Here is a 12,927-nt window from a genome sequence, read left to right on the forward strand (position 1 = left end):
TCCCGTTGCGGAGCACAGGCTCCGGACGCGCAGGCGCAGCGGCCATGGCTCACGGGCCCAGCCGCTCCGCGGCATGTGGGATCTTCCCGGACGAGGGCATGAACCCGTGTCCCCTGCATCGGCAGGCGGACTCTCAACCACTGTGCCACCAGGGAAACCCTGTTGGAAGATTTTTAATCACAGTTTCAATTTCATTACTTGTGCTTGGTCTGTTCATATTTTCTATTTCTTCCTGGTTCAGTCTTGGAAGGTTATACCTTTGTAAGAGTTTGTCCATTTAAGGAAGGACCATTTTTATTCATTTATTTACTGTCTTAGCACAGTCCCAGCTCATAGCCAGTGCTCAGTAGGTATTTTCCCCATGGAACCCTCAGTTTGATTTGACAGATTGAATATGGTACAGTCCTCATTCTCCAACCTCATATTTTATATTCAGTACGTAACCTTTTTTGTTTGTTTGTTTTGTTTTTTTGTTTGTTTTTTTGGCAGTACGCGGGCCTCTCACTGCTGTGGCCTCTCCCGTTGCGGAGCACAGGCTCCGGACAAGCAGGCGCAGCAGCATGTGGTATCTTCCCGGACCGGGGCACGAACCCGCGTCCCCTGCATCGGCAGGCGGACTCTCAACCACTGCGCCACCAGGGAAGCCCCGTAACCTTTTAATAAGAAGATTTTTCTTCTCTTTTCTTTTCTTTTTTTTTTGCCACACCCCACGGTTTGTGGGATTTTAGTTTCCTGACCAGGGATCGAACCTGGGCCCTCAGCAGTGAGAACGCAGAGTCCTAACCACTAGACCACCAGGGAATCCCCAAGAAGTTGTCTCTTGACAGTGGAGGAAACAGTTAAATACCGTTTTAGTGAAAACTGAGAAAGGTTCTTAGTCACTGTTGGGTTTAGAGGAAATTTGGAGAAAAATACCATCTTGGCATTATCATGTCATAGTATTGATCAATTAATTTAGAATGGCTCTGAGCCCAAGAACTATGCAAATAGAATTATACAGATGTAATTCTGTGCCCTGTCAAGACACAGAGTGTGAGAGACATGTGAATGTACCGTAACACGGAAGCAGGCTACAAGCATTGCTTACCCTCAGCTCAGAGCCTGTAGAGGCTCCCCACTGCTTGAGGGATCAAGTACATATTCCTCTGAATGAGTCGGAGCCCGCAGGCCAGCCTGTCTCCCTGTCTGACTTTATCTACCTCTGTCCCCTGTGGGACACCTGCCTTGTCCTGTGTGTGGACCTTGCTTCTATGAGTTCTTCAAGATTCCCTGCCTTGGCACCATCACCTGGTCAGGACCAAGCCTTTTCTGTGGCATGATTCAGGTGGCTTCTATATAATCGTATTTTCGGTCCTACCCTTGAGGCTCTTGTTTCCTGTTCTGTACAGGTCTTCTGGCACTGAGAGCACACTGTGTAGCCTTGCTCTGCCATGGAGCTCTGAGGCACTGCCTGCGCTTCTCCAGCACACAGGAAGCCTTCGGTAAGCGTTGGCCATTGATAGTGATGAGGCAATGCAGAAGAGGAAGATCCTGGGGGAATTGGAGGTTATTCTGGCTCTTTGTGCTTTGCTTTGGGGGGAGTGATGGTATTGGCTTTCTTTTGGAGAACTTCACAATCCACGAGAGCTATGGAGGAAAGGTCACAGATCTGTTTTGCCTTTCCCTGATTTCCAGAATACCACTTCATTGTGGACTGTCTTGCTTTAGAAACTTCACTGGCTTCCCATTGCCTTCAGAATCAAATGTTAGTCTAACATTTAGGTCTTTATACCCTTCCACTCTTACCTCCCAGTGCTATTTAGCCAGCCGGGTCCATTTACTGTTTCCCATATATGAGGGGAGTTTTGTCCTTTGCTCCCTTTCTCTCATTTCAGCCCTTTACTCCCTCCTAAGCCCTTTCCACTTTCAAGGACCACATAGAAGCATTTAGCAGTAGCATGGGAGTTTGGGAAAGGCTTCACCAAACCAACGGTTGAGAAGCTGAAAGAATTTGCCAGGCAAAGAAAGAAAGGGATATTCCATTTGAAAGGCACAGCGTGTGGAAATATATTGAGGTGAGGGAAAGCAAAACTTGGGGAATGATGTTTCTTTGGGACCTGGTCTAGAGTCTGAGTTGGCTGGGACCTTTGTAGCCATTGCAGGCAACCTGTCCCCCACCTGCCCAAGGATCACTTCTGTAACATCTTGGACAGTTAGCCTGTTAAAGGTATTAGCGAGTTTTCTGATTTATTTACTTATTTATTTTTTACGTTTTTAAAAATAAATTTATTTATTTATTTATTTTTGACCACATTGGGTCTTTGTTGCTGTGCGCGGGCTTTCTCTAGTTGCGGCGAGCGGGGGCCACTCTTCGTTGTGCTGCACGGGCTTCTCATTGTGGTGGCTTCTCTGGTTGCGTTGGGTCTTCGTTGATGTGTGCGGGGGCTTTCTCTAGTTGCGGCGAGCGGGGGCCACTCTTCGTTGTGCTGCACGGGCTTCTCATTGTGGTGGCTTCTCTTGTTGTGGAGCCTGGGCTCTAGGCGCACGGGCTTCAACAGTCGGCTCAGTAGTTGTGGCTCGTGGGCTCTAGAGCTCAGGCTCATTGGTTGTGGCGCACGGGCTTAGTTGCGGCATGTGGGACACTTTCTGGACCAGGGCTCGAACCCGTGTCCCCTGCATTGGCAGGCTGACTCTTAACCACTGCACCACCAGAGAAGTTCGGAGTTTGCCAATTTATAAGTCTGCCTGGTCCACTGTTCTTTTTTAGACTGAGCTTGAGAATTGGGCCCTGGACTCAGCCTGCGTGTGGGCAAATCCTAGTTCCACCATCCTCAAGCCGTGTGACCTTGATTGACTTACATGACCACTCTGGGTCTCAGTTGCCTCAGCTATAAAATGAGCATAATAATAGTATCTACCTTATATAGTCAGTGTGGGATTAAATGAATTCATGTAAAGCCCTTAGAACAGTGTCTGGCACATGCTTAATGCTCAGTAAATGTTGCTGTTAGTGGTGTTATTCTTCTGTATTGTTCTGTCTCTAGGATTGTTTACTCCATCTTCTGTGACAGCCCTTCAGTACTTCACTTAGACATGGAATGTGAAACAGTCTTACAGATGAGTTAACTAAGGCCTTAAATGGTTAAGTGACCCTTTCAGCCAACAAGTGGCAGAACTAGGACCAGACCTAGATCTTTTGACTTCTGATGGAGTGTGCTTCTCCAAGTTGAACCAGTGTGCAGCCTTTATATGTAAGCCTGGTGCATTGCATTCTGCTTGTGTGAGCCCACAGTTCTGGTCTGCGATGATTTTGGCTCATTCTCTTATGTGTACTGTGGTCTTGATCCCAGTAGTGGTGAAGAAGGTTAGACAGGAATGGTCTGAGCCCTGCCCCATGCTGCCCTCGGGCCAAGGCGAATGGATGGAAATCTGTAGTCAGCCAGCCCACTTTTCTGTCTCTTGTCTGTGAGGTGTATCAATTATGGCCTCTAATTAGAATGTATTAATAGTCCTTTGCAGTTTACTAAGCATAGTCTTGTTCATGAAACCTTTGGATCCCCACAACAAGCTATGAAGGAAGGTTGGGTGGGGAGAGGAGTTGAGACTTGGAGAGGCCAAGAGTCTTGTCCCAGGTCTCACAGAAAGTAAGAGGTCCATGTGACACTGATCTCTTACCCACGTTTCCCCTTAGTCTGACTGTGTTATACTCTTTATCTCCCACATGCTCCCTAGCATAATGCCTGCACTTGGGAGCTGCCTGCATAGTTGTCATGTGGATGGCAGAGCACGTAGCGGGTGTGACAGGAAGAGACCTGGAGCAGGAGAGGAGGAGGAGGAGGAGGAATACAGCAGATCAGTCCAGGTTGCTGTCTATGTGGAGACTCCATGGAAATTGGGGGTCTTGCTCTGTATGCAGAGAGGCGAAGGTAGACTTGCCTTACTTTGCACCATGAGGCTAGACCCAGTGTATCGAGTTGGGTCTGGGGCCCCACGTTCCAGGGCAGTGAGTTTCAGACTGTCCCTTCAGTGGGTTGGAAATCTATTTAGTCAGTGTTAACCTGCAAGTTAAAAAAAAAATGAAAGAGTAGAATGGACTAGAAAAGATCAGGGAACATTATATCTGATAAGAAAAACTACGTTGTTTCACCAAACTTCTATACCGATTACATGTATACTGGCTCATGATATAAAATATATTTCTTATAGTGGATCAGCCGATGAAGGTTGAGAGGCACTGCTCTCAGGTTTATTGTCAAATTGGAGGGATCTTGGAGGGGGCATCCAGGATGGGAATGAGACCAAAAGCCATACCAGATAGAGAACTGGCTGAAGGATGGAGGGTTTGAAGAAACTCGGAAGACCGGATCAGTGTTTCCAGTGATCTGCAGGCTGTGTTGGGGTAGAAGGAACAGATGTGTTCTGAAGGGCCCCACGGGGTGGTAACATCAGGGATGGAGATTTCCATTTCTTCTATAGAGAAGAGCATTGTTGCTGTCAACTGGCCAGAAGACAGGAGCCTCCCATCACCAATGTATGTCACAGAGACACTGGAGAAGGGGTTCAGCAGTATAAAGGAACATATTTTAAGAGATTTGTAGGTCCATTCCAATATGGGAGCCTTTATAGATCTGGGATGCTCGGCCCCCTCCACCCTTAGTCTTCTCCAGCAGCCTCATGGTACCCTTGCTGCGAGATCTGAGCTCTGTAGCCTGGTTGGCCAGGTTCTCTCTATTCTGACCTCTGTGTGTCTCTTCATGCCCCGTCCCCGCCTCCTTTCCACACCACAGGTACGTTATAGTTCTCACAATCTGTGGTGCACTCTGTGTCTATTCTCACACTCTCCCCTCTACCCAGGACGGCCTCCCTGTCTTCATATACTTGCAAATTCCTAGTTATTCATTAAGGCTCAGTTCAAGGCTCATTTTTCTGAGGGCCGTTTCCCCCAGACGCCCCTACCCCTCCTGGGCTTCTGGCTTCTGGAGTGCTTCTGTTAGCTCATGGCATAGTGGTTGAGAGTGTGGGGTCCCAGATCAAACCAGGATTGGAATCCAAGCTCCATCATTTACCAGTACTAACCATGTGACCTTGAACAAAATGCTTGACCTCTCTTTCCCTCTCTAGTAAAGCGATAGTACTGACCTTAGGGTTGTGGAAAATATGAGTTGATCCAGGTGAGGTACTTAGAACTCTGTCTGGTGCCTAGTAAATGCTTACTTAATAGTAAGTATCAGCTATTTTAGTTGTTTATGCTGTTACTTCTATATTATAATTATCACACCTATCACATTGCTGCTCTCGGTTTACGTATCTGTCTTCTTCTAGGCTGTAAGGATTTTGGAGAACAAGGACTATGCCCTGAATCCCAATATGCACATACCCAAGCGTGGGTCAAGTATATATGGCTGCCTGTCGGATGGTGTTGAATAAGTGCTAAGTAAATTGGCTTCTGTGAAACAAACTAGATGTTAAGTGTTAGATTTTACAACTTGTGCGTTTCTTTAAGGACGATTCCTTTTTTTAATTTTTAAATTAATTTATTTATTTTTGGCTGTGTTGGGCCTTCGTTGCTGCGTGCAGGCGTTCTCTAGTTGCGTTGAGCGGGGGCTACTCTTCGTTGCGGTGCGCAGGCTTCTCATTGTGGTGGCTTCTTTTGTTGCTGAGCACGGCTCTAGGTGCACCAGCTTCAGTAGTTGTGGCTCGTGGGCTCTAGAGCGCAGGCTCAGTAGTTGTGGCGCACGGGCTTAGTTGCTACGTGGCATGTGGGATCTTCCCGGACCAGGGCTCAAACTCATGTCCCCTGCATTGTCAGGAGGATTCTTAACCACTGCACCACCAGGGAAGCCCCTCTTTAAGGACAATTTCTGACTGTTAGGAAATCACGTATTTGTTTGGTGAAGCTGTTAGCAGCGCTCTTCTGATATTTTTTCTCACCCGAACTGTCTTTATTTTGTTCGTTTGAAAATTCTCTTTATCATATCCGTTAACTATTGACAGATCCACAGAGTCTGTTAAAAATAGCAGAATGTCACCGTTTGTATAGCCTTGCTTATATAGGATTTTTATCAGCCATAAACGTCAGGAGTTGTGTGGGAATTTGGGAACAAACAGCACTTGAGATGCAGGTGGCACTCGAAGTGCAGAAGTTCTGGTAGGAGTAGGACTTGAGTGCTATTTGAAATTTAGAGAGTGAGTCTCAAGTTTTAAGGTTGATACTGAGTTAACATGGGCACAAGGTGCTGAGAGCAAGTTTTACAGATGCAGGAAAGAGATGGATAAGAGAGGCGTTTTGAGCACTTGGTCTCCGGACTGCAAGGAGCCCCAGGGGTTATCTGGTCAAAGGAAGGAGAGTGGAGTTGTGGTGAAGAACGTGAGCTCTGGGAGCTTTGTAGTCGAATACTAGCCATGCGACCTTGGGCAAGTTCTCCGACCTCTCTGTACAGCTATACAACGGGGAGGTTAAATAGTAAGGTCTTTTGTTGTTATGAGGAATAAATGATATGTACACTGCTTAAAATTTAGCCAGTGGTCAGTATTAATTCAGAGCTTCCCAAACCATCTGTCATTCCCAATTTAATGGGTTACAGCTGTACTAATCCCCTCAGACACTGAGTCATACAAATAGTATTTTCTCACTATGCTGTAACGTACAGGAGTCGGGAGGTAGCTGTTACCGGTACTGCGCGTTCACATCCTGGGACCTCAGGGCAGGCAGAGGTGTGCTTCTGCTCTACCTCCCTCCATATCCATTGGCTCTACTTTTTATATTGGGGTGTACTTAAAATTTCTTAATATTTATAATTTCCTCTTTATTATTATGAAAGCAACATATGTAGATTGCTATATTACCACTGTTAACATCTTGATGTTTATTCTTTCAGATGTATCTATGTATCTATCTATATATATTTGGTACAAAAGTGGGAAGTGCATATTTGCTTTTTGTTCAAACTAACAGGAGATCATTCTCTAATATTCTTCTGTAGCCTAGTTTTTTCAGTTAGTGGTCTTCACTGTTCCATTAATTTCTGTTTAATTAATACCCAATCCCCCCCAAAATGTATCCAGTTGTCCCACAAGTCTCCCGTTATGGCTGATATATCCAATGTACATACAGTTTTATTTAGAGAGGTACTATTCATCCATCTGCTTCCCAGCTTCCAAAATTTTGCTGCTATTGTAACATCTCCTGTTCTCTTTGTCCTTATGCTTTAAAAAAAAAATCCCTTTATAATATTGTTGTAGTGGGATATCATGAGGGAGCAGAGGTAAATGCATTTGTTTAGTATGACTTCTTTGAACACTCCTGTTGGCTGGTTGTCTAGCTGTTGCTCTGAAGCCTTGAGGGATGAGGTGGGCATTCCTTCTAGAGCCTCCTAATCCATCTTTATACCCCACTAACAGCAGACACAGCCGCCTTTTTTTGTTTTGATGAAGCATAAGTATTTTATAAAATATTGATCTCATTTTATTTTATTTATTTATTTTTTGAATTTTATTTATTTTTATACAGCAGGTTATTTTTTTTTTTATTGGAGTACAGTTGTTTTACAATGTTGTGTCAGTTTCTGCTGCACAGTGAAGTGAATCAGCCATACGCATACACACATCCCCTGCCTCTTGCACCTCCGTTTCCCGCCCCGCCTCCATCCCACCCAACTAGGCCATCACATAGCACCGAGCTGAGCTCCCTGTTATACAGCAGGTTCCCACTAGCTATCTGTTTTACACATGGTAGTGTATTTATGTCAAACCTAATCTCCCAATTCATCCCACCCTCCCCTTCCCCACCATGTCCAAACGTCCGTTCTCTACATCTGCATCTCTGTTCCTGCCATGCAAGTAGGTTCATCTGTACCATTTTTCTAGATTCCACACATATGTGTTAAGTTAATATACGATATTTGTTTTTCTCTTTCTGACTTCACTCTGTATGACAGGCTCTAGGTCCATCCGCATCTCTACGAATGACCCAATTTCATTTCTTTTTATGGCTGAGTAATATTACACTATATATGTACCACATCTTCTTTATCCATTCATCCAGACACGTCCATCTTTATGATGAGCTTTTCCCTCTAGCTTCTATCTAATGACATCAACCGCTCCTTCCTGTTACAACCCATCAGGTATTTGAGGAGGAGTCTATTACTCCCAGTCATCTTTTCTCCTCACTGAAGATTCCATGGTCCTTCAGCTCTTCTCACAGGGCAATTTCTAGTCTTCTCTTCATCAGGATCCCTTTCCTCTGATCTCTGCTATTTCATTTACTTTGGGTGTGTGACTTCCCAGCTAAGCTCAGCTTTCCCGATTGGGTCTAATCAGAAAAGAACAGGATGGTATCTTCCCTCCTTCTGAGCATTATGCCTTCATTAGTGTAGCCTTTGATAACTTTTTGGATTAATGTAGCCTGTTAACTCTTTGGATAATCCCCCAAAAGAAGTAGAGGCAAAAAGAATGCTATAATCTCTTTTTTATAATTATAAATTTATTTTTTTATTTTTATTTTTGGCTGCAGTGGGTCTTCATTGCTGTGCACGGGCTACCTCTAGTTGCGGAGAGCGGGGGCCACTCTTCGCTGCGGTGCGTGGGCTTCTCATTGTGGTGGCTTCTCTTGTTGTGGAGCATGGGCTCTAGGCATGCGGGCTTCAGTAGTTGTGGCACGCAGGCTTTGGTAGCTGTGGCTCACGGGCTCTAGAGCACAGCCTCATTAGTTGTGGTGCACGGGCTTAGTTGCTTCACGGCATGTGAGATCTTCCCGGAGCAGGACTCGAACCCGTGTCCCCTGCATTGGCAGGCAGATTCTTAACCACTGCGCCACCAAGGAAGCCCCAATCTTTTTTTTTATTGGAGTATAATTGTTTTACAATGTTGGGTTAGTTTCTGCTGTAGAACAAAGTGAGTCAGCTATATGTATACATATATCCCCTCCCTCTCGAGCCTCCCTCCCACCCCCCTCCCCAAGAATGCTGTAATCTTTCTCCCACATTCTACCTCTAAACTCTGTCCTGCATTTATGTCCATGGTTTTTGGACCGAAACACAGGAATTTGCATATGTTCCTATTAAACACTGCATTGTTCAGAGGTCTGTGATGGAAATAGGGGTATTTGTGTCAGTCATGAATCGTCAGTGGGACATTTCCATTTTTCTTGGAGGGGCGAAGTAAGGAAAGAGGGCAGGAGTTTTAAGAAAGAGAGAGGATTACTTAGAAAGGAGGTAGAAGATTCCTAAAGTATTTCATGGTGAGGGATGTTTGTGAGTGAGTGTATCTGCAGGAAGAAAGAAGGCCCTGATGAAGGAGGGCTTGAGATCTGGGGAGAGGGGCAGCTGCTGGGTGAGGAAAGTCTTTAGAATGTGAGAGAGGGTCAGGGACACAAGAGGAGGTAACAGTGCAGATTAGAAAGGAGAAGAGGACCACTTTGCACTGCTCCTGTGCTTTCAGTGTACTGGGCTCTGTGCCAATGTTACTTAATCCAGGCAGCAGTCTGTGAGTTTGGTAATATTTGCTCCATTGTTCAGATCAAGAAGCTGAGGCTTACGGAGGCAAAGAAATGTGTGTAAAGTCACATGGCCAGTTAGTGACAGAGCAGGATTCAAGCCAAATCCCATGCTGTACCCGGTTCCCCAGATGGCCCAACGTGAACAGGAAGCATATTAGATTATGGTTAAAGGTTAGTGAAAACAGGGCTGTGAAGTAGGTAAACCAAGTTAGCTCTCGTGTCCAAAGAGTGTTTAAAAGAAAAAGCCCAGATAAACCTGAGGTGCTACCCTAAGCCAATGCTTTGTTTTTGGCACTTTGTAACCAGTTGAACATTTTTGCAGTGGTTGCTTTCTTCTGAAATTATTTGGGGGAAGGGGGCTTACTCTCTTGAAAGTTGTGAGATGATGAAATTGTGCATACATGTAGCAATACTTATACACACATTCTGCAGAGCATAGTGAGTTACTATCCTGAATGTATTTGTTCTTTGAATGATGTATAGGAACTCTTCCCACAACAACAGTAGCAACAAAAATCACTGGTCTTGGGAAGTGTCAAAATTATTCAGGATTTGGAGCAGACCTGACTTTCTTGCATCTCGTCTTTTAGGCCTTTGCACAGTTTGATGCCGAGGGTGATGGTACCGTTGATGCTGAGAACATGTTGGAGGCTCTCAAGAATTCCAGTGGAGCTAATCTTCAAGGGGAGCTGAGCCATATCATCAGACAGCTGCAAGCCTGTTCTCTTGTTCCAGGTAAGGCTCTCCTCTGAGTGCTGAATGCTGAAGAACGCTCTCTTAAGGCCCAAATGAACTCTGCTATAATACAGGTTGTAATTAGGCAAGCTTGTGGGCACCATGAAATAAGTGTGCTTCTTGATAGTCTTCGTTAAGCTCGTGGTCTGAATTAGTGTTCAGTATAATCATTTCTTTTGCTCCCCAGTTCAGTGTTGGTTGAGCAGTTCTACCATTTTTATGAACCTTTGTCATGAGACTGCCTTCCTTAGTGTATCTCTTTATTTCAGTCTCTCAAGAAGCCTTCCTTGGCCCCAACTGTATGTTCTCTTAGCATCCTGCATTTGTTTTTTGCAACATATTACCGTTGTAATTAATTAATTAATTATTGCTCACTTATTTGTAAATGTCTGTCTTCACTCTTATCCTGTGAGCTCCACGAGGGCAGGGAACCTTCTCTTTTATTTCTGTTGTGTCCTCACATTTAATACAAATTTTGGCACATTGGAGGCACCCAGTGTTTTTTTTTTAGAACGCTATCGCTCTGAAATTTAAGTAAGAATAAAAATAGCTTAAAATTAAGCAATACTTCTACATTATACCTATGAAAAAGTTTTGTCTATTTTTTGTTTGTTTGTTTTGCAATATGCGGGCCTCTCACCGCTGCGGCCTCTCCCCCTGCAGAGCACAGGCTCCGGACGCACAGGCCCAGCGGCCATGGCTCACGGGCCCAGCCGCTCCGTGGCACGCGGGATCCTCCCAGACCGGGGCACGAACCCACGCTCCCTGCGTCGGCAGGTGGATCCCAACCACTGCGCCACCAGGGAAGCCCTTGTCTATGTTTTTGATGGTTTCTTTGGGGGGCTCAGAAACAGAATCAAAATAAAATTACCTTTTTTTTTTCTAGTGAGAAAACAATTGAGTTTGAAAGGGAAAAACAAACAAACAAACAAACTTGGCATATCATCCTTTTGGTTCAGTTTATCTTATCCAAGAGCTTTTCCTGCTCTGTGCACTTGGAGTCATAATACTTAGTATAGAGCCTGAGCTCGGCCAGCAAGGAGGCAGATAGACTCATTGGATACATAAATGTAACTCTGATTGTCCTTGATCTCTCTGACTTCCTGCTGAGGATCTATTGAGCTAGGGAAGGATGGTTTCCGTATCTCAATGAAGAATGCCTATTTCCACTCTTCCTCAAATTGTCTTTAATTGCGTAATTTTTATAGAGCATTATAGGTAACCTGTGCATGTTAACTTTTCTCCTGTTCTCATGGCAGTTAAAATTATGCTTTGAATTATGCATAACTAACTTACATCTTGGCATTTATGTATTACTCCCACCTCTGTGTTACCAGCATGTGGATAGCATTAGGAGTTTATTTGAGCACTTCAAAGAGACGTTTTGGGAGGAGAGGAAAGGAGTGGAGACCAGGGGATCCACCAATACTTAGTGCACCATTGCTCTGGGTGACCTTGAGGAGAGGGGGAGATTAGGTTAGAAAAGTTGGGGGTCCAGATCCCAAGGTTCTTACCTTATTAGCAGGGTTGTGAGTTAGGACTTTCTTTCTTTCTTTTTGTTTAGTTACAACACTGAAGGTAGCGCTACTTTATTTTTAAATATTATTTATTTATTTATTATTTATTTTATTTATTTATTTTGGCTGTGCCGGGTTTTAGTTGCGGCATGCAGACTCTTTGTCGCGGCATGCATGCGGGATCTAGTTCCCCAACCAGGGATGGAACCCAGACCCCCTGCATTAGGAGCTCAGAGTCTTACCCACTGGATCACCAGGGAAATCCCAATGAGTTAGGACTTTCTACTCAAAATTTTTATCAACAGCCAACTTAAAAGAGTTGTTTTTCGCAGTCCTAGGCTGAACCTTGGTGAGCTGACCTCACCTCTCTGGTGGGATCCTAGCTCCCTGGTCCCTCTGTCTAACCCAGACTGACACTTATTCCTTTTGTTTCTCATTGTATGGGTGCTGAATGTTTAAAAGAGAGACAGTCCCTTTACCGGGACTATTTCAGCACATGACAAAAGTTTTCCCATTACGAGCGTCACACGGATTCTGGGATCAGTGCAGCATCGGCAGCGTCATCGTGTGAGGTTTGGGTATTACTGTGGGCATCTGCTTAGAAAAGAACTGTAAGAGGAGAGGCAAGGGATGGCATCAACTGCTGCGGCTTGGGAAATCAAACCAGTGTCTCTGGGTTTTGTGTAGGGGGCAGAATCCAATGGGCTGCTTCAGGGGCACAATTTCTCCTCAATCTTACGTTTATCTTTAAAAATCAATGCAAAGTTTCCTTCTGCTCTCATATAATGTTTCTGTTTCACACTTAAAAGTGGTTTCTCCTGCAGACTTCTGGAGTCCTGCTCTAGGTGCTGCTTACGTGGGTGTGTTCGGTTTGTGACAGTTTATCAAATGATACAATTATAATATATGTACTTTTGTTTTAATTAGAAAGCAAAACAAAAAGAAAAACAAATCCTCCCCAAATCTACAAGCATATCTGAGCTCCAGGAAAAGCTGCCATGTTTATTCTCTCTTCACTTAACCGCCTGGGTTATGTGCACCTCAGTTTAAAGCATATTATTGCAGGTTGTGAGGAACCATGAAAGGATTTTAAACAGGGTAGACATGGCCTGTTTGGTGTTTTTGTAAGATTACTCAAGTTAATGTCAGACAAAATGCAGCCAGGGGAGCTGCTTAGGATATCTGGGGAGGTGTATG

General features: G+C 44.7%; 1 protein-coding gene across 1 annotated transcript in view; it reads left to right on the plus strand.

Moving 5' to 3' along the window:
- ZZEF1 (zinc finger ZZ-type and EF-hand domain containing 1) overlaps positions 1-12,927 on the plus strand; it is a 78,833-nt gene that overhangs the window by 7,541 nt on the left and 58,365 nt on the right. Inside the window, exon 2 of the mRNA XM_055089781.1 lies at positions 10,069-10,213. Coding sequence (XP_054945756.1) covers positions 10,069-10,213 — 145 coding nt within the window. The remainder of the gene's footprint in view (positions 1-10,068; positions 10,214-12,927) is intronic.

The sequence above is a fragment of the Physeter macrocephalus genome, chromosome 14, assembly GCF_002837175.3.
Source record: "Physeter macrocephalus isolate SW-GA chromosome 14, ASM283717v5, whole genome shotgun sequence".
Lineage (NCBI taxonomy): Eukaryota > Metazoa > Chordata > Mammalia > Artiodactyla > Physeteridae > Physeter > Physeter macrocephalus.